The sequence below is a fragment of the Syngnathus acus genome, chromosome 3 (genome assembly GCF_901709675.1).
Source record: "Syngnathus acus chromosome 3, fSynAcu1.2, whole genome shotgun sequence".
NCBI lineage: Eukaryota > Metazoa > Chordata > Actinopteri > Syngnathiformes > Syngnathidae > Syngnathus > Syngnathus acus.
In genome coordinates, this window is record NC_051089.1 from 10,843,245 (window position 1) to 10,867,261 (window position 24,017).

Sequence of the window (24,017 nt, forward strand, 5' to 3'; positions counted from 1 at the left end):
GAGTGATTAGGTGAAGGTTGTGATTTTCTGGCTTCTATCGAGTCGAGCTGTGCGTACCAGGTTGCATACAAGGCATCTGTGATGGCAGACTCAAATCACTTCTCCGCTTGCACCTAATATGCTCCCTGTCGCGAGGATTAGGGAGCCACCGGACCAGTCTCAAAATGACCACCGGGATCAGCCCCGTCTCCCGTCGGTTCGCAGATTATTTCGTGATCTGCGGACTGGACACCGAAAGCGGGCTGGAACCAGACGAACTCTCCGGTAAGCACATTAGCATCGAGGACATTTTCTTTGGGCCGATGCTGCCTGGATCTCAGAAGGAAAGTCAAAGAATACTACTCGGTCAGCCCAGAGCGTTGTAAGACAAATTTGATCACTCTTTAATATTTTCCCCTCCTCGAACCCAGCGTGTGTAATGTAGCGTATGTGTTGTTCATGTTAAAGCTAGGCCTGGCTCTGGTCCTTTTCCTGCCTTGTTTGTTTGCAATGCTCGGCACAGAGCGAGGGATTACGGACTTGTTATGTACATTTCCATTTCAAAGCGTCAAAATGTCTTTATGTCAAAACCATTCGAATCCGTTATATACACACCGTTACATAATATTTAGTCTGTAATATGAAATTGAGAAGAAGATGACATTGTCTTCATCAGATGAAAACAATAAGCAAACACATGGATGTTCTTCCCATTATTAAGTGTGTAATCATTCAGAAACACTGGCCCCGTGCTTTTAAGCACACGCTCCGTCTTTTCCAGAACACAGTAATCCTGGATAGTGGATATAATAACATCAGTCTTTTTAATAATACATCTATTTCTAGCATCATTCACCACGCATGGGGTTTTCTCTGAATGTTTTTTTTCGATGAGCAACATGGAAAACTGATTTCAACCTTGTAAACTTCATGAGTCAATTCCTCTATTAGCCCAAAAGGTGATGACATTTTTTCTTTGTGTTTGTGTCAATGATCTGGTCAGTTTATTTTAATAGCAGCAGTTCCACCTGATAAGGGGTTGGCCAAAGTACAAAGCATCATGCGCAAGTATGTTGTACGTATTACGAAAAAAATGTCTACTTATCCAGCATACGAATATTCAATTACAGTTAAGATACGTAGAAGTAGAAAAATGTAAACGCAACACTTTGGCTCCCATTATTCATGAGCTGAGTTCTATTTAATAGTTGTATTTTTTGTTACTGCTTCGAAGTAGTAAGCATAAAGCTGAGGCACGGCAGAAAAGCAGCCAAGCTCCACTTCAATGTTGTCAACGTGTGGAAGTTAATAAAGGAGTAAGGACTGTTCATCTTTCCTTGGCCATTAAAAGGTGTTTGGCTGACTCTCATCATTAACGCTTGGACCCATGACACATTGAGAAGGCGTGCAGCCTAATTTTGCAACTGTAGGTTTGATGCCGATAACGTACTACATAATGTGATGTTGTTGTAGGCAATTTTACTAAGTTGAACATGCCACAGGACAGCACAAAGTTTACCATAAACAAGAAACTCCTATTTGATTCCCTGCAAACCGTGCTGTCAATTCTGGTGTACCTAATTGGGCTTGAGTAATGATTCATGGCCTTCTCATCGAATTAATGCTGCTTAGTGAGAAGAGGTGATATTACCGTAATTTGTCTTGAAGACCTTTCAGGGTGGATTCATGCAACGTAGTTCAAGTGACACAGTTCTATTGTTTTCATCCCATTTGATAAAATTTGGATATGTCGGCGTTAGAGGAAAAAGCATGGACCTCACTATCTTGCGATCAAAGTGAGGCTTCTTTCAAATTTGGATAAATATCTGCGTTGAATCAGAACTTCCAGTGTGACAGGCTGGCAATCCTTTTTTAGTAAGAGCACATTAGATGTCATTTCAGTACAGCAGTATTTTGACTTACAAATGAGCCAACTTACGAGTTCCTCAGCATAACGGGGTATCGCTCAGTCAATGTCTTGAGTTGTAATTAAAAAGAAAAAAGTTATTTGGCTAGACGGTGCTAGCAAACTTCAAAACCAGCAGGAGTTGGGCTGTGATAGTGAACCATTTTTCAAAAAAGAAGCCAAGTGCTTCAATTAAGCTTATTGCCCATCGTTATTAACACAATTATCTTTATTTAATTGTTATTAGTGTATGTGTTTTTTTTACTTACTATAGACCCCATTACATTTCTGTGAGGGGGGGGGGGTGATGAGGATATTGATCGGATTTTATTCTCTTCATTTCAAAAGAGATTATTTGATGTCCACTGTTTTGAGTTAGGCGCCACTGCATGTCGATCGAACACACCACTGTGTGTGCCGATCGATGATGTAGTGTACATAAACACCACAAATGTCTGCGGTAAATCTAAACTACAGCAAAGGTATGGGCCCATTAAATATCATCTGAATAATGTACAAGAGACGTAGGTGCATATCTCATTAAATAAGGAAATGTGTCAAAGTTACCTTCATTTAAATCGATCTGTACAGGATGCTTTTTTTTTTAAATTTAAATTATGACCATGGACTCTATACCGAGAGTCAACAATTGAGAAATATTCAGTCTTGTTATCTCCGCCACTCCAACGAGTCCAATAAGACCGCGAACGGCGTGTTGAGTCAGTGCGTCGGAGTTCAAAGTCTTGGTGAAAGTGTTTCTTCCGAAGCACTATCGCTTAACCCCAAACAGTTGGTTTTCAAAGACTCACACCATCCTCAATAGACACACTTCCTGTTGCCACTTCTACAATGAGTTTCCTCTTTGAATTCATGTAAAATAAAAATAAAAGAACTCTTTCTAGCTACTCTGGTCTCATCTGCATTGAAACCTGTATTACCTGAGACCAACCATTGTCCTCTTGCGAGGCCTTTTGAACACGCAGCGGGTGCATTTCAGAGTGCCGAGCTTGCATTTGCAGTCTGTTGAAATGCTGGCGTGTGATTGCCATTTGTGTTTTCATTATGTAGCTGTGCTTGAGGGCAACAAATATCAACTCCAGATTCTTTATATGGAGAGACAGGAAGGCTGATTTGAGAAAATAGAAAGAGGGGTATACCTGGCTGCAGATTTGATTTTAAAATACAAATAAGGTTTTGCTGGTGAACTATGTTATGCACACATAAGAGTGCGATCCGGGATTCTCATCACTTACATTGCCCTACTTACTGCATGCCAAAAACAGGTGGCTTACGCTTGTCAATTCTTTCACTTTGAGTCGAAGGGAGGAAATGGTGTGGAAATTCCTGTTAGTTGTACACTGCTATCTAACCGAAACCTCCCACAGGTACTCAGCTGGGTTAGAGCATCACATTTGATGCATTTGATTTACATTTCAAAACAGTTCTCAAAGTGAAAGTTTTAAAATACCACAGAGTTTTTTCTTTTCTCATGTACGGGAACAAGGCACAGTTGGTAGTAAAACACATTTTCTCGAATGTGTTAGGGAGATTTTGTTACGGACTAATGAGACCAAGGTTAACATTTTTACTATGAAAATGAATTGAAATTTTAATCATTAATTCGATTTTGGTTTCTCTCGATCTTGAAAACGCTATTATGGAAGAAAAAAACATTTATGTGCAGAACGGCGTGCTGGAGGCACTTGACGTAGTGGCAGATGTGTGCTGTCTCCTATTTGCATAAGATTGAATGTGATTGATTAAATAATGATTTGATTCAATTAATCTTCCAAACAGCTTAACCTCAAGAGCCCCCCGGGCTGATCAGTTAATTCTGAATTCTTAATTCACAGCCACTTCTCCAGGTGTAAGAGGGTGTGCACACTTGTGCAACTACATTATTCCAGTTTTTTTAGGGGGGGAATTCTCGTTTTTATATCACATAAACCTAGCCTTTGAACAATGGTGTGTATTTTTTCACATGTGCACAGTACATGGATTTAACATACAGTAAAACAAAAAGAAGTGACCAGAGTGTTCTTTCTGGCGCACGATGACCTTGATTAGCATATGTATCACCCTGCTGGCTCACAGGCTGAACACTGAAAAATGGGGCGCTCAGGGACATAAGTGTGTTCAAACGCAGGCACTGCTCATTCAAATGCTAAATAACCTTTAGAATTTCACAGACAAACCTCCCCGCCCAGTCCTCCTCAGCAAACAAATGAGCAGAGGACTAGAAAGCAAACATGGGATTTCATATTTCTTTTTTTTTAATACCTAAAAATCCACTGAGTGCTGTATAGTTTAGAATTCATGTCACATAGTTTGTTTCGTACATGCTTGTGGGGAAGATTTATAGGAAGTGTTGAGTAAAGGGCAGGCAGTGATTGGACACCTTTTCTCAATGTGCATTTATCGTTTCTTATTACAGCCCGATCATGAAGATTTTTTTCCCCCCTTAGGTTTTGTTCAAAGTCGCAAAACGTCAAAAGACATTGACACTTAATAGTTGCAAACAGTTTTTCTAGTCACAAAGACATTTTGAACAAAAGCAACCATGCTAATCTCTTATGTCGAGTGAATGTGCTTTAATAAAACTTGTTAGTATGTTTTTGTTTTGGGGTGGTGATTAGCTGTCGAATTTGGTGAGCTGTTTTGGAGCTGTTCTCCATTGTGCTAGCAATGGACAGAATTTGAAATATTATTAGTATTCCTTCTAATACAAAAAAATGTGTACTCCAGGCAGATGAATGTGGGCAGAAAGAAGTCTTGATTGAATACACTGCTCAAGTCGCAAATGTTGGAGGATGCCACATCATGAGGGTGCACTTATTCAAAGAGTGGGTGGTTCCTGGATTATGGATGGTGTGAAACTGAGAACATGGTGATGCTTTACTCCCACTGCTACCAGTACATCCTGCCATTGTCATCAATATATTTATATACAAATGTTAATGTCGTGAGGATTGTTGCGAACTCTGACCCCAGGGTGAGTCGCGACAACGACTCAATTCCAACCTCATATTATTGACATAATGTGCACCTGCCAGATTACTCAACACCAAACCGCTGGTTGATTTTGTGGTCTGTAATCAAATCTACTTGAGTTTGTATTTTTGCATAACATTGTGGAAATAAGTACACAGTAAACGGAAACCGAGAGTTTCAGACAGGTGACACCTGTGCAGTCTTGATATGAATAAATGAAAACAGAAGCTCGGCGACAGTGTGTGTCATGTTTCAACAAGCACCTTGTCAGAGGGAAGTTTGTGAACATCACTATTTGCTCATATCCACCTGCTTTGTGTTTGCTTATGAATGTGATTTTTTTTTTATAGTGCAACTATAAATTTCTGTCAGTGTGTGCTTTGATTACTTCCTAATTTTGTTTTTACAGTGTGTAGCATACACTGAGGCTGTGAGAACAGATTTTCATTATATAATGGCAAATTTGAATGTTTGGTCCATGTGGCCAATGTAGAGGTGAAAAAAAACCCAACAGATTAATTCTCTTAATCCTAAAGAGTTAAGGTTAAGAGTTAGTATAATGAATCAATCGCGAGTATCCACTCACTCCTTCCTCTTTCCGCTCAACATCTCTTGCACTGCAGCATTGAAAGAAGATTAGACAGTGGGCGTAATCCCACACACACTTCTCTATGCGGTGTCACCTAGTGGTCAGAATAACTGCAAGATTTCTGTCCATTTAGGATTAGAAAAGAAGGAATAAATCCAATCACAAGGGTTAACTCCACAGAGTGGTCATCCCCTTGTGCTCTTGTGTCATTGGTGATTGGAATGCGGGTGGATTATGAGTCCAGAATGCGTCAATACTGCATTGGCCAAAGTGTGTGTGTATTTCAAATCCAGTTTCAGCATGCAACAAATTAAGACAAAAACATTAAGTGTAGTTGATTAATTTCCTAAATTCAAAATAGTTTGCATTGACATTGGTTTTTATAAATCTTATATAATTTATAATTCAAATCAATACACCTAAATCCCAATGGGTCAAATTCCGCCCTAATCCTAAATCGACGAATAAAGGTAGAATTGAAAAGAAAAATGGCTGTTTTGGTGATCAGTGAACATTTATTGCACTGTTCATCAGGGTTGTTTGGTTCTTTAGGGATAAGAGAACCAATTGCTGCTATAAATGTGCAGTGGTGAATGTAGGAAGTTGGAGTTTTATAAAAATGTATTTGCATAAGCAACTTTTGCGGAAATCCCAATGGTTTCATCTGAAACAGCAAATCTTGTGCATGGAGGGGCGAAAAGCTTTGACTCGCTCCAGTGAGACTTGTTTTTATTTTTCTGTTCAGATAACCTCACTCAGGTCCAACTGCTCCAGGGCTGGTTATACAAGATCCATTCACGAAAGTCAAAGCCTTGACTGGATGCCCATATTCGTGACAGTTCTCTCCACCTTGACATGTTTTAGCTTGAGGTCACAGTGACTAAAATAGGCTTGCCAATGTTACATCATTTCTCAACAAATACGTGTGCAATGCGTTCGACCGTCCTTATTCAGGGAATTCAATCTCGTGGTCCACAGAAAAACCCAAGAGTATGAAACAAATGCATACAGGGTGTCCAAAAGTCCTTATCCACGAAATCAATTTTTGGTTATTGATTATCATAATGTTATGCTTGAAGCTTTTGAATAACCTGACATTATCATTTCTCAAAGCATCCACTGAATCAAGCTTTTGTTCCATTGCAATCCAATGGAAATATTTTTTGGGGTTTTGCCTGAATGTCTGCTGTTTTCATCAGGGGTTTCTCTAAATATGCTATGGATAGTTTAAATTGAAGTATGTAGCTTCTCAAACCGGCGCTGTCTCGGACAGAAGAAAGGGCTTGTCAGGCGTCAATTTTGCAACGCTGCTGTCAATTGGTGAGTCATGGCCACCCACCAGAAAAATATATGCAACAAAAAAAAAAATGCAAATACTAAGCTGTCACACACCGATGGCCACATGTCATATCGGAAATTAAAAAAAGGTAGTATATTATCATATAATGTATATGTGCACGAATTGAAATAAAAACATTACCAGGTTGTCACCACCCGAAAAATGAAAAGCTCACGTCTGTGAGAAGTGATGTCCTCCATTTTCGCCACCAGGCTTGTAATGATATTTTTGTTTTATTTGCTGTGTAGCTTTATGCCAGTATATAGAAGCTACTAAATTCAGAGATGGGGCCAGAGGAAATTTGGCAGGGGCAAATGAAGGTAACCCTCCCACCACACACACTCCTTCCCCATTTTAACCTTTGCTAAGCTTTAACCCCTCGACCTGTAACCCGGTTACTTCGTTAGACCCCTTTTGTTTCTTTTCTTAATTTTTTTTCCCCATTTTGGTATGTTATTTTCAAAGGTTTGGGGGATTTGCCCTTTTTTTTTTTTTTTTCCCGCACACCCTTGAGTTCCGTTTTCTTCTCCTGGCTTGTCCTTCCTTCCTCACGTCCCTAAGCGGCGGCTGAACAATGAGCTTATGTTTGAAAATCACTGCTCTTGTTTCCTGTGCGGGCTCGCGCACTCACTGCACTCATTGCGCTCACTCACTGGTGAATCCAGTGCTGCCTGCGCTGGTATTGCCTGGTCAATGTTTACTCTCCCCCTCCAACTCTGAATGAACGTTTCAGTACTGCCTTGGTGTGTGCATCACTTTTGCTTCATTCTAGGTTCAAATCAAACTCAATTTGAGCTTTTCTTGACGGAGTGTTTTGTGTGTTTCTATGTATTGCCATTAAAGCTGCCGGGAAGCATTCATTTGTCGATTTTACCCGGTGAACATCATCGGGTGGACCTATCTGGCTTTTTTTTTTTTTTGGAAAGCGGAGAATGCGGATGGCAGCTTTATATGATGCAATACATTCTTCCTCTGTAGGCCAATTTGCTGACTGACTCTCTCCCCTCCACAGTTGCGCCTGCTACTGATCAACCACTTCCTGTGCACCTCTGCCTATTATTTAGTGCAGAGTCTTTCTCTCCTTTTTATTCTCACTTCCTGTTTTTTCCGGCTTGCTTTTTCAGGTGAGAATTTTGAGCAGAGTCCCCTACGGAGAACCTTTAAATCCAAAGTTCTTGCACATTACCCGGACAATGTTGAGTGGAATCCGTTTGACCAGGATGCAGTTGGCATGGTAAGATCACAAATCAGCCAAAAGCTTCTCGTGGGTTTTATAGATTTCTCTGTCCTCTTGCAGCTCTGTATGCCAAAAGGTCTGGCCTTCAGGACGCAGGTGGATTCCCGGGAGCCGCACTTCCACTCGTTCATCATCACCAGGGAAGACGGCTCTCGGACGTACGGCTTTGCTCTAACCTTCTTCGAGGAGGTGACCAGTAAGCAAATCTGCAGCGCCATGCAGACGCTTTACCACATGCACAACGCAGAGCAGTACGACATCTTGCATACCCCAACCTCCCCTCGTGGACCCGAGGAGCAACGTCTCCACCCTCGGCCCATCCTTCACGCCGCACCGGCCATCTCTCGCCTGCAACGTTTCAATTCGTATGACATCAGTCGAGACACGCTCTTCGTGTCAAAGTGCATTTGCTTGATAACGCCCATGGCTTTTGCCCAAGCGTGCCAGAAGGTGCTGCAGCAACTTTACCAAGCCGTCAGCGCTCCCCATCCCCCACCTCTCCCTCTGGAGAGCTACGTCTTCAACATCCTCTATGAGGTACCCCTGCCACCTTCCGGGCGATCCCTAAAGTTCTCAGGTGTCTACGGTCCTGTGGTGTGCCAGAGGCCGAGCACATCTGAACTGCCGCTTTTTGACTTTGCCATTGGCGAAGTGTTTGACCTGTTGGGGGTGGAGAACGTTCTTCAGTTGTTCACCTGCGCCCTGCTCGAGATGCAGATTCTGCTCTACTCACAGCGTAAGTAATACAGCGGCTGTATGTGCACTCTCTCAGGCTTTCTTCCAGCGTAACGTCACGTGTGACTAATGTCCGATGCACTCAACAGCCGCACTAGGCACTTTGATATAATCAGATGAGATCACATAGAGCTGTATCAGAGATTTAGTACTTTATGATTCCGTTGTGCCTTGAGATTTGAGTTGAATTATTTCGCCAGTTACTCAAGTCTAAACGGTTGTATCGTAAATCATCTCTCCCCATTGAATCAAAGGGAAATGTATTTAATCTGTTCTGGACTGTCTTCCCCCAAAGCAAGAAAATGTTTGTAATGTGTGCCCTTATCGCAAATTTTGGCCCGCAATTCAATGCAAAAAAAACCCAACCAAAACAACCTAGCGACATCTTGTATCCTGCGAACCTGCAAGTCTGGTCGCACATATCTCAAGGCACCACTGTATTAGCGTAGCTTTGCATAAAATATAGTTTAGTTTCATTCAGATGATAAAACTTTGCGCCACTGCCAACGAGAACCACAATAATAAACACTGTTAATTGAATACCTAACTGACAGAGTCTCTGAATGGAGCAGCTGCGAAGATTATTTTTTTTACAGTACTTACCATTTTAATTTGAAGAAAACATCATATTAACTGTGATTTTGTTTTAACCTTTTTTGCAGCCTTGTTTTTCACACTTTTTACGGCTAAGATGATTTTTTTTTTTATTGCTATTACCAGCCAACAGTAACTGCAGGTTAACAGAATATCTGAAAAAAAGTAAGCTGAACCCAAAAAAACCAAGTATTGTTAAGAAAGTTTAAAGCCATTTAAATGGCCTATTGAGTGTTATTAAGCCAATTATCAACAATTTCTAAAGCATAATGGTGGTAGTCTTTGAGTTTCATTGACACTGTGAGAGGTAATGATTGACAGTGTGGTTGTATTTTTTTATTTTTTTTTTATATGAAGTGATGTAAAATTTTACTGTCAAAAAGAAAGACCTGAGGCGCTTGCAAATCTATGATATACATGTTGGTACTATTGTGGGTTCTGGTTACGTAATATACTAAGTGTCCATTCAAGTAATGCAGTTTGAGCTTGTATAATACCATGGGCCTTTTTAGTCTGAGGTTACGTGATGACACTGCATGTGTGTGCTTAAAATACGTTTTAGCAATTATTTTATCCCATAAACCTTGTCGGTGGGTAGTTTCCTCCTGCGAGAGTAAATTAATGACTTGCTGAGCAAAGAAGGCCTTTACAGAGTCTGTGCTCGATGTGCAGTGGTGTTTAGATCCATTACAATAGTAAGAGGAGGGCAAACGTTTTATAAAACCCCGTGAGCTGGATGAGAAGCGTTAAAGGGGCAAGCCGTGGTGTTGCTAGGCAACCTGTAGACAGGGAGGATAGCCAGGATGGAGGATGATTATCATTGGTTTGAGGTGACATCATGCCCTCTCTCCCATGAGAGAGCCGCAGTATATGTCGACTGGCAGTACTCCACGGAGGGAAGCGCTGCGCATCAACGTACTGTACATACACGCTGATGAGATGGATGATTACAACAAAACAAGGATATTAGGATTCATAACTGGTTAAAATGTTGTGGTCAGCATCTTTCTCGTGATCCGTTTACTCAATTACTTCGGGTGCATTGTCCTTTGTCGGTCATGCGTCAGGCATTGTGCTGTGTTGCAGTTGTCACATTATTGCTTATTTCTGCTTTTTTTGTTTTAGCCAAAAAGAGAGTGATGGGGAAGCGCTGGGAGAAATCAATACAGAGTGTCCCAAAAGTACTATACATTTTCTTTTTCTATTTCGTATCAGGTACAGATGTGATGCCATCAGCATTTGACAACTTTGGCTTTACAGTTTAGTTTTAAGCAATTTCAATCGACTTTGGGGCAGCAGCGCAAGAAGCTGGCAAAAAGTGTTTCTGTTCTGTTTACTGTAGATTTCATTTTACTGTTGTATTGACGCGGGTTGATGGCTTAAAGCTTCTCAAACCGGCACTAAATTGGATATTTTTTGTCTTTTCAGGCAGGAATTTTGCAATGGTGCTTAAATGTCAATTGGGCTAGAAAATTACACGATGCGAATGAGTGACAGACATAAAAGCCCCCGCGACACAGCGAAACCCGATTTGACACCACAGCTTCTGACAAACTTAAATGACATATGATTCAATGTTTTGTTTTTTTTTGATAAAGGTTTTCTCAGTTTTACATACATCATTTTATGATGTAACTGTATGGGTTGTCCCCACAATTTAATCGGGACAACCCTGAAAGAATACCCACTCGTAAAATTTCCAGGTTGACACATCAAGAAAAAAAAATGTACGGGGGAAGTTGCGCCTAAAAGGACATGCGTTGGTAGAACTGCGCCGTGTCATACCGAGAGTTGATTCTACGATTTCGCCCCTGCCTTGTGACTTGATAGAATCTCTAGTAGGTTAGTCAAAACTGAGCATGATTGTATTGGATTGCGCAATTGTGTGGCCGATGAGTTTGCGTCTTGCAAATAACACTTAGCGCATTTAGCACGGGAGGTGAGATGGTTCTTGTCATTGAGGCCTTGTCAAAAGAGAAGGGGGGGTCATATTAGTATTCTAGTCTCCCTCCCGAGAGTAGAATCTGGTTTTGAAGTAGCAGTCCTGTCTTGTGTACTGCCAGCACATGACCAAATGAAGGAAGGGTACAAAGTCTGGTACCATAAGAGGAAAAGCAGCGCTGCGGAGTAGCTGTCAACGGGACAGAGCAGGAATGTCAATGAGCGGGAGCGCACACGGATTTATATGTGGACCACTTCACTGGAGTGAAACCATGAATATAAAGCAGTGCTGATGTGTGAAGTCACGAAAAGGGAATTTGTTATGAGCTTAGAGGGTCAGCTGAATTTGGCTGTCACACTTCAGAGACCGGGAACTCCCAAGGACACTAGCCCTGGAGAAAACTAATTCAGCATCTGACCTTAGTTTTTTTTTTTCCCCCTCATGTTAATCAATAAAACTGCTTCTACCAAGAAGACATTCATGAACATTTGATGAAGGACGATTGTCACTCGGGTTGCCATTCTAGTGACACAAATGACAAATTGTTTCTCACTCTTCTGTTTTTTTTTTTCTGCGTCAAACAGATTACCAAAGGCTGATGACAGTTGCAGAGAGCATCACAGCCTTAATGTTCCCCTTCCAGTGGCAACACGTGTATGTTCCCATTCTGCCCGCTTCTCTCCTCCACTTCCTCGACGCCCCCGTTCCATATCTCATGGGCCTGCATTCTAACGGACAGGATGACCGCACCAAACTAGAGCTGCCACAGGAGGTACAGCCTCACACCACACCCCATTGCTGTATGCCCGTGTCACTCTGGTGGTCAGAACCATACAAAGCCAGCTTGGATCAGCTTTGCATAACCCATGACTGCATATCTCATAATCATGTGTGACATAACATGACCGCATCAGCGTCCACTCTGATTGTGTCCACTTGTTCCAGCTGTCCTCATGCATATCCTTGACTTTAGTTGTGTGACTAACTCAATGGACGTGATAGGAGATTTTGTCCCACACGTCATCTCAGCACAGTGTTAAAAATGCAGTGTTGCTTGCTTGACCTGTCTGTGCAAAAACTGTTTATTTTTCTTTTGTGGAAAAAGAACTGCGGTGCCATTTTTTTATTTTGCGTCTCTACTGTAGATTGATAGCAGTACTTTTGCTCTGCTAGTAAAATCAAATCAGAAAGCAAACCCTAAAAAAAAAATGGTGTCCTACCGCTGATTTAAATTAATTTCAAAACTTCCCGCCCCTAAAGTGTTTATTAATAAACTGCACAGTCAATGTGCAAGTTACATTGTAACATCACATTATAGGCTCTTTGCTTTACAAGCAGTGGTATGAAAGTTTCATCCTTCACATTCCTGCCTGTTGAGCTCTTGAAAAATTCCTCCAGATGTTTATTTATCCCTTGGGCTTTTGCTTTAAAACATGCAAAGTGCTCTCAGTCAACCGGGGTATTTTCAAGGTCAGCTATTGCTCTTAGCATTGTTTCCCCAATCTATTGTCCTACTTGTTTTATGCCACATGAAGGAACGACTATATTTTCACTTGGATTCAGATAGTGACTGACATTTCTGTACCTGTGATCAGCATCTCTCTTTTGCATCCTGTGTCTCTGCAGGCCAACCTATGTTTTGTGGACATCGACAACCATTTTATAGAACTTCCGGAAGAGTTGCCACAGTTTCCCAACAAGCTCGAGTTCATACAAGAGATTTCCGAGGTGCTCATGTCTTTTGGCCTGACGCCGGAGGGAAACATCCACTCAACTGACACCCAGGTGAAACAGAAAGGCTTGAGATCGGCCGACGCGGTCTCCGACAAACGCAACGGTAACCTGGCGTCGCCTCTCAACTCCTACCTGCTGAGGGAGAACGTGACCATCGCCAGACTACAGGCTCTGGTCAAGCGGACCGGCGTCAGTTTGGAAAAGGTTGGACATTATCTTTTGAAGTGCTAAAGCAAAGCGATCACATTAGTATGGTTTATTATATTTATTTATATTTAATGACATTCAAGCTATTGTATCTAAAAGAAATAATGTAAAGTCCTTAAATAATAATAGGTCATTTCTATCATACTAGAATGTCAAATTCGTCATAACTATGCTCTGTTCAGAACATACCTAGACTAGTGAAGATGTTTTTCACGTTTAATATGAATTTAGTATCTGCAATACTGGTATAGGTGAGTTACTAAATAAACGGACTGCAGTAACCGTGGCTAAGCACAAGAGGGTGCCCTTTACACACTTCATGTTACATATTAAACTTCTGATGAAGCGTTACCTTCATGGAAGAGTTTCCAATGCAATCATTAAGTGTTACTTGTTGTATTGTATTTATTTGTAATAAAACAGGTGTCCGTGGAAATGCCAGGTGCAAAAAAATATATATTTAGGATGTTATGTATTAGGTGAATGGACCACAATGTTTTTCCCCCCAAAATTCTGCGTAATGCTTATATTTGGATCTTTGTCCATATTAATCATCTTTTGTTTGAAATCATTCATATAAAGATAAATAGAAGGCTCTTTTGTGGCGTAAAGGATAACCCAGGCAGCTTTGTCAGCTCATTTTCAATAGACAGTCATATCTTCACTGAAGCTCAAGTACTTAGTGCTGAGTGCTCTGCTGTGTTTACATCTTTTAATTGTTTTTGAGAATTTCACTGCAGTTGATCTGCTTCTCACAAATGCATGTGTGCACATCAGCTCGAGGTGAGAGAGGACACTGGCGGCAATAAAGACGCACGATTTCATTGTGATGAAGAGGAGCTCAAGATGCACCAGCTCAACATCCACGTGCGCGAGGTCTTTGCCAACCGCTTCACGCAGATGTTTGCTGACTACGAGGTGTTTGTTATCCAGCCGAGCCAAGATAAGGAGTCCTGGTTCACCAATCGAGACCAGATGCAGAACTTTGATAAGGTGAGCTGTTGCAGATTTTTTTTCTTCAACGACAATAATTGTATAGTGAACTCCTGCTTTATCGCGGTGCATCGTTTGTGCTCCTGTTTTTGTAGGCCTCCTTCCTGTCCGACCAGCCGGAGCCCTACCTACCTTTTCTGTCTCGTTTCCTGGAGACGCAGATGTTTGCCTCCTTCATCGACAGCAAGATCCTCTGCCATGATGACGAGGAGAAGGAGCACACACTGAGGGTGTTTGACACGCGTGTCGATAAGGTCCGCATGCTGAACGTCCGCACACCCACCCTGCGCACCTCTATGTACCAGAAGTGTACAAACATTGAAGAGGCGGGTAAGTTTGAACGGGGCTGGAAAGTTTGCACAAGTGGTTGAGTTAGGGCATTTAACAAATATTCCAAATTGGCAATTGAGGTTGATAAATACAGACATTTTGTTTGGTCTGTTTTGATGAATTGATTAATCATAACTAATTGATAACAAAATAATCAATTATTAATATAATCATTCAATCAAGGGACAACCTTCAATTAGGTAAATTCCCAATTTTCTCCCAGATACTACTATGAAATCCCATAAATTGTCGTGGAACGTTTCCAATGTTTTGCCACCTTATTTAGAGGAAATGATGAGCTGATTTTTTTCCTCACAGAGAAGGCCATTGAAAGGAGAGTGATGAAGATCGACCACACAGCCCTACATCCCCACCTCCTGGACATGAAGATCGGCCAAGGCCGTTACGAGCAAGGATTCTTCCCGCGACTGCAGTCTGATGTGCTCTCCTCTGGGCCCACCAGCAACAAGTGACTGCTTTGCATCACCCGCATGTTCAACCGATGCTTCCCTCCTCTTCGCTTGCCATTTATTCCATGTTTTATGTTCCAGGTGGGCTAAGAGAAGCGCTCCTGCCCAGTGGAGGCGGCGGGACCGCCAGAAGCAGCACGCCGAACACCTTTATTTAGATAACGACCAGAGAGAGGTTAGTGTTCCGCTTGTGTGTTCTGCGCACCTACGGCTTCAGCTTTGCATTCTCTCTGCATGATTCTTTTACTTTGGCTTCTTCATATTTTTGTTCTGTCTTTTCATAGTCTCTTTAGTCACCATGTCTTTTTCTCTTTGTTTGCACTCATGCTTGCACACTCAGCATGTCGAGTGTTTGTTTCCGGAGCTGCAGCTCCTGCTGTTTCTTGACCACTACTGGCACTTGCAGTCCTTCAAGCCCTGTCTAAAGTCGGTGTCTGTGGATGTGGTATGTGCTGGCCTTTGCTGAGGCCTTCATGCTCGGACCACATGAGCTGCTCATGTTATTTTTCCCCCCATCTCCCCAAAAGTATTTCAAGTGATGATTTTCTTTTTTCACATCCCATTAATTGGCACCAGTGCAATCCTTACAAAGCAATTTGTAGTCTTATGAATGTGGATTGTCCAGATAGAATGATGACAAGAATTTTTTCAACGGCCACCTCAATAGGTACAACATCCAATGTGGTCCTTTTTTTGTGAAGGATAATAATCCTCAGTTTTGGATAACACTACTTAAGAGGTATACTATATTGAAACAATGAATTTGTATCCCAATAGAAAATGACATTTGGATGTACATCTGATTTCTCCTCTTTTATACATTAAATATGACAAGATAGTTAACAGTTTGTAACAATGTGACCTGATTCAAACATTTAGTTTGGGTTTACAAATGTTCTTGTTACATGTCTACAGAATCCTGACTTAAAAGCAACGGTTAGTCAGATACTCAAAACGGAGGCAAAGTTTTCTTTTATCACAAAACTGAACAAAGAAAATTACATGTGTATTTAACCAAGCACCACCCAACCTTGTCTGACAAAAATCTGATAGCTTAATGCTAATGCACTGTGCAAAATGCCATTGATGGGCTAACAAAAGTAACATTGATGATGCAGAGACAATATAACAATACTCACAGGCACATTTTCTTTCATTATCTGCAAAAACAACCAACATTATTGCAGCTTACTGAGTATTGTGATCGTCCTTGTGTATACTACAATAATTTAGACTGTGTTTTTCCCCCCTCCCTAAAGGGTAGCATTTTTTTCCCCCATTTTCTTGTTAATGTTTGAAGGTGTGATGACAGCTCTTTGTTGTGTGTAATGACAGATCGTGTAATTTAAAGGTGACTCAGACAGTTTCATTTTTAGTTGTTGAAAGTAGTCTTATTTTTCAACAGAAATACATCCAAGAAGCACGGAACTTGGGCACCACCATCAGACAGCCCAAACTGTCCAACCTGTCACCTTCTGTCATCGCTCAGACCAACTGGAAGTTTGTCGAGGGGTTACTAAAAGAGTGCCGGATCAAGGTTTGCTCATGTCACTGTTTACTCTTCTGATTGCCATTGTAGCAAAAAATAAATTCTCAAGTAAAAATAAATAAATAAAAAATACCCTCCCGCCATCGGTCTTAATACGTGCTTTTAAATGCAGACCAAACGCATGCTTGTTGAGAAGATGGGTCGAGAGGCAGTGGAGTTGGGTCATGTTGAGGTCAGCATCACTGGTGTGGAAGAGAACACTCTGATTGCCAGTCTGTGTGACTTGTTGGAGAGGATCTGGAGCCACGGGCTGCAGGTTAAACAGGTCAGGCAAACGACATATTTCGTATTTACCAGGCTGCTCGGCACAGCACTCAATTCGGTCCCTGCAGGTGTTGAAAGCAGAATATTTGATACCATTTCCCTCTCTCCTGTTTTCTATTTCAGGGTAAGTCTGCTCTCTGGTCGCATTTGCTCCATTACCAGGAAAGCAAAGAAAAGAAAAGTGCAACCCCAGCTGGTTTGGGACCTCCAGGTAGAGACAATCTTGATATATACGCGAAAACAAAGAAGACATACAAACATAACATGGATGTTTTTATCCCAGGTTTTATTCACGACACCGAAAGACGGAAATCAGATGGTGGTGGATCTGCCATGCCCCCCCTGAAGGTGTCCCTGATCCAGGATATGAGGTGAGGAAGAAGACTTTAGTAAAGAACAATAGGGTTCATTTTTTAATTAAACAGAATCTGACTTGATCTCTGCAAAGTTTGAAATACAGTCCAGTTGTACCTTGATGCAGACTAACCGGCCAAGTTCCTGACGTCACTCATTAAGCCGTGTCCCTGAAAGACACACAAACAATGCTACTTCACTTTACACTTAATGAAAACTTGTTTTTTTTTTTTTTTTCATTTTATATCGTTTTTATATAATGCAGTGCATTTTCTTCATTAAATACAAACAAAGATAAAATTATAACAAAAACAATGGGTCATCCAAATTGCATTTCAACTCTTTTTCAATGTGGAAGTGGTTAAGTCACAAACGATGTGTGTGTTTTAACTCCTTAAATTTGATGCTATGAAATTAGAAACTTAACAGGTGAATTTGTTTCTGTTTGTTGTGTCTATACATGTATGTGTTTGCAAGTGTGATGATACTCATACTTTGGCTGCAGAATTGTCACCAGGAGGCATCTGCATTTGTGTTGCACCAAGAAGTGTGTGTGCGTGTGTATTGGTACATAACATTACTTCCAGCCTAATTAACACACACGCCCGCCGGGTTAAGTCAGTTCACACACACCCCCTACACCCTAAAGTCAGTGTTGACAATACCAAAACAATCATTAATCCTTTAGCACATTTTAATAATTCTTCCCTTTATCATAACATGGAGTTGATATTTATGCACAGCAGATTGATAGATAATGTTTAAGTAAATATGCCTAGTCTTATTACCAGGCAGTAGGTCACTGTAATATTTGACTGATATATAAATGTTACTTCCGTCGCCATGGAGATGCCGTGCAGAGAAAGTGGGTTACTCACTGGATGTGAAGGGTGGAGACATGGGGAAGGGTGGGGGAGCTGTCGAAGGCAGAGGAGAGCAGACACGCTTATGGCACAGGTGGAGTGGAAGAGAATCTGTCTGGACATTCCAGTCATGATAGTGGCTTGCAGCAATGACACAAACAAATGTCGACTGATACAGTTCCATTGCAGAGGAAACGTTTTTAGTCACAACAGACTTCAAAAACTAGAAAGGAATTTAATGAAAGCTAAAATCCTCATCCATAGCATGTCTCCTTAGGTCGCTAATGTAAATACACTGAATGTGCTTCATCGAGTATTCAATGAATCTTCATGCCTTGAGTGTAGTATGCAGTATTATGTTAATCGCAGGGTTTAGGAAATGAACCCTGCCACAAATTGCAAAAAAATTAATTAAGTGATGCCCCCACAAAATGCAAAGCACCACTTGTATTTAGATGAAACTTGAAGTGTCTTGGAGCCAAAAAAAAAAAACCACTGAGCAACACGTTTGTCCAAATGAAGTAGCCCGATTCACTTCAACGTAAATCTTTTGCACCAATACTATAATACCATCATGTAATAATAATAATAATCCTCAACTCACAACTTTCCACATGATGGTATCAAAACACTACTTTTGTGCAAGTCAATTGAGTAAAACATACTTCCTTGGCACCAAGATGGTACCAAAGTCACACCTTTTTCTCAATGAAATTCCTCAACTAACACCATATCTCCTTGGCACCAAGATGGTGGCAAAGCACCACATTTGTCTTATTGAAGCTCTGCCAAGTCACTTCAACATCATTCCTTAGCAAAGATTGCATTAATGCCCTAAAAGAAAATGAAGAATTTAGCGAATGCTGGATCGCAAATATGTTTTAATTTACTGTATTTGTTTAATGTTGATAATAGATATGAGATTAATATCATCTTAATCAATATCTCCTTTTCTACAAGGATTTTGTAACATGACGGGTTTTTCCTCCCCCACAGACACATTCAAAATATAAGTGAGATCAAGACTGATGTGGGCAAGGCCAGAGCTTGGGTTCGTCTCTCCATGGAGAAGAAGCTGCTCTCCAGACATCTGAAGCAGCTGCTGTCCGATCTCGAGCTAACAAAGTGAGGGGAACAAAACACCAAGGGCTGCCTGCCCAGTGCAGTCTTTCTCTGGCATTGAAAGAGCAGATCCTACTTCATGTTTGTAAAAAAAAAAAAAAGTCTTACTCCCAAGAAACCAAGATGTGATCCATTCATATATAATGAATTAACTCTCTGAAACTGCAAAACAACACACTGTAGTCTACCATTGCATAAATAATTCACATCCACATCACTTCATAATAGATATGGCGGGTAGTGAACTAGGTCAGGTGGCTATCTGTCTGCCTTTCTGACCTCATGTCACTTTTGTACTTTCTAGGCAACAGTGGGGTTTTGTTTTCTACCAATTTGCTCTGAGTAAACTTTGGTAAATCAAATGGGATAAACTGTACATGTGATATTAGAGGTTGCAACATTCCAGAAAAGTTTAAATTTGGAAATATTCAATGGGAAATAACAGCAATAAACCAGCAATTTCCAAAATTAAAGTTTGCTTCTCGATAGGCAATTTACAGGGAGGTCCGATTTTATCCTTGACTCAGAAGGTCCCCGACTTGGGAGTGTTTTGCGTCACGAGCCATCACTAGGTTGATTTACGTTTGTGCGGCCTTATGCTGCTTGAATGAGGTGAAACCTTTTTTTGCGCCACAGACCGGCTTCATGTAAAGAGCAATATGTCTTATTTTGACAAGTAAGCACATACACAAATGAAAAAAAAGATCATTAAAAATGTAATTGACCATTACAGAAATTATTGTTGTAATTAGTGGGAGTCAGACGGGCAAGTTGAAAGTCGTCTATAACCTGGTCGAGTGTAAACCTTTCCACCTTTTTTTGTGATTTTACAATTCATGCCCATCTCTGAATATTTTTTTACCCAACCCACCTTAATTTAGAAAACTATACAAGCGATACGCCTTCCTGCGCTGTGATGATGAGAAAGAGCAGTTTCTCTACCATCTCCTGTCATTCAACGCAGTGGACTACTTCTGTTTCACCAATGTCTTCACCACTATCAGTGAGTTCGCCTTATAAACTCTGGTTTGGTTTTGGTTCAGCTTGAAATTACTGACATTTGTCCCCTTTGCTTCCCAGTGATTCCCTATCACGTGGTGGTGGTTCCCAGTAAGAAGCTGGGTGGCTCCATGTTTACAGCCAATCCTTGGGTGTGCGTGTCAGGTGAACTGGCCGAAACGGGCGTCCTGCAGGTCCCCAGGAACACTCAGGAAATCACATTTGAGGTTTGTCTCGGATTTAAGTTTTATATGCTGACACCAATTCTTGAAAATAAATTTCCAACTCTTGAATTGGTAGGTTGGTAGTAACTGTTACATTTCCCTCCGTTTTTACATTTACTGTAATACCTTTATGCACTAACTTGGGTCATATTATTCTAAAGAAACTGAAGTCATACTTGAATACATTGTTTGACTATTCACCTCATGTGTTGACCCAAAGTTTGAAGAGAGCATATTTCTTCTCTTCCAGTGCCAGAACCTGGGGAAGCTGACCACAGTGCAGATGGGTCATGATAACACGGGTCTCTACGCAAAGTGGTTGGTGGAATGTGTTTTGGTCCGGAATGAGATCACAGGTCACACGTACAAGTAAGCTCAGCTTGTCAAGGAAAATTTGCCTTAACATTGCTTTGACCAAAAGTCCGAGGTAAACAATCGCGCTTGCCGCACAGGTTTCCGTGCGGCCGGTGGCTGGGCAAGGGCGTGGACGATGGCAGCCTGGAGAGGATCCTCGTCGGGGAGCTGATGACGCCCAGCACGGAGAATGACGAAAGGTTGTGTCGGACGCCGCCAATGCAGCAGTCGCCGGGGATGATGAGGAGATTTGTGACCATCTCACCAAATAGCAAGCCAAGTAAGAAACAGCTCCACACAACTTTGCCAAACCTCAAACAATCAGGTCATATTTTTCCCTCCGTGTGACTTCACTCATCAGCCCTATCATCTTTCTCTTCTGGCAGAGCTAAACACAGGTCAGATCCAGGAGGGAGTGGGAGAAGCCATCAACGGCATTGTGAAGCACTTCCACAAACCCGAAAAGGAGGTGGGAGACAGTCGTCTAGACAAGCCTCATGTCCTTCCATTATTCATCACTCGCCTTGAGAAGCAGCACCCTCTTTGGGATTCTCAAGCTGCTCCGTGGTCTCTTTCAGACTGTTAAAAACATATTAAAGTTTAAATAATATCGCTGTTTTGAATCCCACACAGTTCTTTTTTTAAATGCAATGCTCTTGTTAACATTGACTTGGCGGGAAATTGAAATCATATCTGTTGTTTCTGCTATTTACAGAGAGGCAGTTTGACGCTTCTCCTCTGTGGGGAGTTTGGTCTCGTCTGGGCTCTGGAGCAGGCTTTCCAGCATGGTTTTAAATCACCTCGACTCTTTAAAAATGTTTTCATCTGGGACTTCTTGGGTAAGAGCCACCTTTTCCTCTAAATAACATATTTGTTCAACTGTGTATTTGACCTATTATTTTGAATCTTGGTGCGAATCAAACAGAAAAGGCACAAGTGTACTTTGAAAGCGCTGAGCAACGTGAGGTGAATCCGGATGAGAACTGGCAAAGCCGCGTGCGCCACTTCTGCCGCTTCATGCGCGCCATCAACAACACGTCGAGAAACATTGGCAAGGATGGAAAGTTCCAGATGCTCATTTGTTTGGGTGCAAGGTAGGCAGGAAACGTTTATTTGTGGTAAACATCCCCCCCCCCAAAAAAAATTCAATGACATATGTTAACTTCCTTAGAGAAGATTACATTAAACCCTCACTTTGAACATGAACCAATACAAATGTTACTTTGCATTTTATATTTCCTAATTAATCATGTTCAAGATGTCACGTGTTACTAAAAAAAAAAAAGAGCATTGCTCAATGGATGCTGTAACGATGGCATTTGATCTCCATGTGTAAACCAAAAAAAGAACAAAAGAATCTTGTCACCAGTCTAGAAGCCAACATCAAGAGATGGTCTTGATTAAACAACATTTCCTGCTGTCATTGTTTAAAATGTACTTTTACCTTTTAATATACATGGTAAAGGTGTTCGATCTGCTCCTTGTGTTTGTCTCTCAGGGACCATTTGCTACATCACTGGATTGCGCTTCTCGCAGACTGCCCAGTCACGGTGCAGATGTACGAGGACACTGCGCTGATCAAAGATCGCTCGCTGGTCAACTCTCTGATTCGAGTCCTTCAAACTCTGCAGGAGTTCAACATCACCCTGGAGGCCTCGCTCATTAAAGGTGTCGGCATTTAAGAAACCAAACCAGCTTACGCTCTGGTTGTACCGATGCAGGACGACGCTTAACGAGGCGACTACTTTGGCTTCAGTGTTCAGATACTGTTACATATGCCATATATGTATTAAGTGCAATGAGCCTTTTGAAATCTGTGTTTTTATCTGCAAAATGTGGTCATATTTTAAACATTTTCTTTTATGAACCATGTTTTCCATATTATTGGCAAATGACCTTGTGCTACGTTTTATGAAAAGTTTTAATATTTTCATTGTTGGAGTGAACTGCTGACTGACTATAGCTGTATTTAAAGGGGATGCGGGATTCAAAACTGTTAATATATTTTATCAGAGAGAAACAGTGTTATTTTGTAAAATCACTCAAGTTGCTTGCTCTGTTGTCCACTCTGATTCCAATGTCATAATACAGAGCTTAAAGCAAATGTAGAGGTATGCTTTATAAGTATGTATATGATGAAGACTGGGAAGTTGAACTGTGGAACCTACAAAAGAAGATAAAGGCCACTTCAATTGCAGCCTTTTCTTGGGAAATGTATGCAGACCTTTTTTTATGTGAAATACCTTCGTACCTTTGTGCAGAAAAGGGATGCTCCATGCATGAAATAGAGACTCTATCCCTAACGGAAGACACCAGAACGTCAGTGCGTTATTGGTTTGTGCTTCAATTCAACAAGAGACGTTTGGTCCCGATTCCCAATTTTCTGCACAATGACAGCCTTTATAAATAGCTCCAATCAGCCCATCTTCAACAGTCATCCAATCCCTGTCAGCAACTTGGAAGAAAATATCCTTGATCGCCTGCTACTCCTCTGCAGCCATTCATAACTGGAGCAAAAAATGCATTTTTTGCCCTACACCTGATTTTCTTGTCATGGTTTCTTGCTATGCAATTTCCACAGCAGAAAATGTGCCCCCCTAACAAAGCCTGTGTCAGGGTCGCCTGAGGTCACCTCTCATTTAAACGTGTGTATAGAGTAAAGAGATTTGATAATTGAAGGACTCCTTTTTCTGTGCCAACAGTGTCTGGAATGAACTCCTCTCTGTATGACTTATACATGAGCATCTTGCAAGATATATATTTTTGGTTCCCAAAAAAACATTGTACATTTAAGAAATAGCTGTGTAATGTAGTGTTTATTAAGTGAGAGGCCATGTACAGTGTAAAATATATCAAGAATAAAAGCATCTGTAATGTCATCTGGGTGAAATGTGCAAATTATGAGTTTGCTTTTCCATGCATATTTAAATAGAGTTCGGAACAAAATACAGTAATTGCCCGTTATTTTTAACTCAATGTAGTCGTCAATAAAATAAAATACCAACGTGATTGCTGTTAGGATGATAAAGTCAGTAAGTATGCACAAATCCAGGCTCATACGTGGTTTGTTTGTATATATAAGATCGAATTAATATGGAAGATCCAATTTTTTTTTCACTAAAGCCCCCATTCATACATTTCTCGATGAGTGTTTTTCTTTTAATAATGGTCGACGCGAAGTCTTTCTCGACAGAATATGTAAACAAACTCGTTCGCGCCATGTCAAATGGCTGTTTATCTTT

General features: G+C 41.1%; 1 protein-coding gene across 3 annotated transcripts; it reads left to right on the top strand.

Moving 5' to 3' along the window:
- Positions 1 to 16: 16 nt before the first annotated feature.
- dennd5a (DENN/MADD domain containing 5A) lies at positions 17 to 23,654 on the top strand. Of its 3 annotated transcripts, XM_037247395.1 has the most exons (24): positions 17 to 264; positions 7,053 to 7,124; positions 7,929 to 8,038; positions 8,102 to 8,777; positions 11,897 to 12,084; positions 12,939 to 13,250; positions 14,031 to 14,246; positions 14,342 to 14,576; positions 14,895 to 15,045; positions 15,128 to 15,221; positions 15,387 to 15,491; positions 16,452 to 16,583; positions 16,708 to 16,860; positions 16,983 to 17,070; positions 17,143 to 17,230; positions 19,073 to 19,201; positions 20,080 to 20,201; positions 20,279 to 20,424; positions 20,672 to 20,790; positions 20,874 to 21,055; positions 21,162 to 21,244; positions 21,491 to 21,614; positions 21,701 to 21,869; positions 22,274 to 23,654. In XM_037247395.1, exons 1-24 carry the CDS (start codon positions 165 to 167, stop codon positions 22,455 to 22,457), a joined length of 3,978 nt encoding a protein of 1,325 aa, XP_037103290.1. In that variant the 5' UTR covers positions 17 to 164; the 3' UTR covers positions 22,458 to 23,654. The 3 variants fall into 3 exon arrangements, with proteins under 3 accessions (XP_037103290.1, XP_037103288.1, XP_037103289.1); XM_037247393.1 differs by lacking the exon at positions 15,387 to 15,491; XM_037247394.1 differs by lacking the exons at positions 7,053 to 7,124; positions 15,387 to 15,491 and having other exon boundaries at positions 18 to 264; positions 22,274 to 22,457.
- Positions 23,655 to 24,017: the final 363 nt, after the last annotated feature.

What these genes read in the sequence shown, in the direction of transcription:
- dennd5a (XM_037247395.1), top strand. Translation starts at nt 165, where the DNA reads ATGACCACCGGGATCAGCCCCGTCTCCCGTCGGTTCGCAGATTATTTC. An exon ending in TTTGGCAGGGGCAAATGAAG is followed by an intron (nt 7,125 to 7,928) that starts GTAACCCTCCCA and finishes TTGCTTTTTCAG; the next exon opens with GTGAGAATTTTGAGCAGAGT. An exon ending in TACAAACATTGAAGAGGCGG is followed by an intron (nt 14,577 to 14,894) that starts GTAAGTTTGAAC and finishes TTTTCCTCACAG; the next exon opens with AGAAGGCCATTGAAAGGAGA.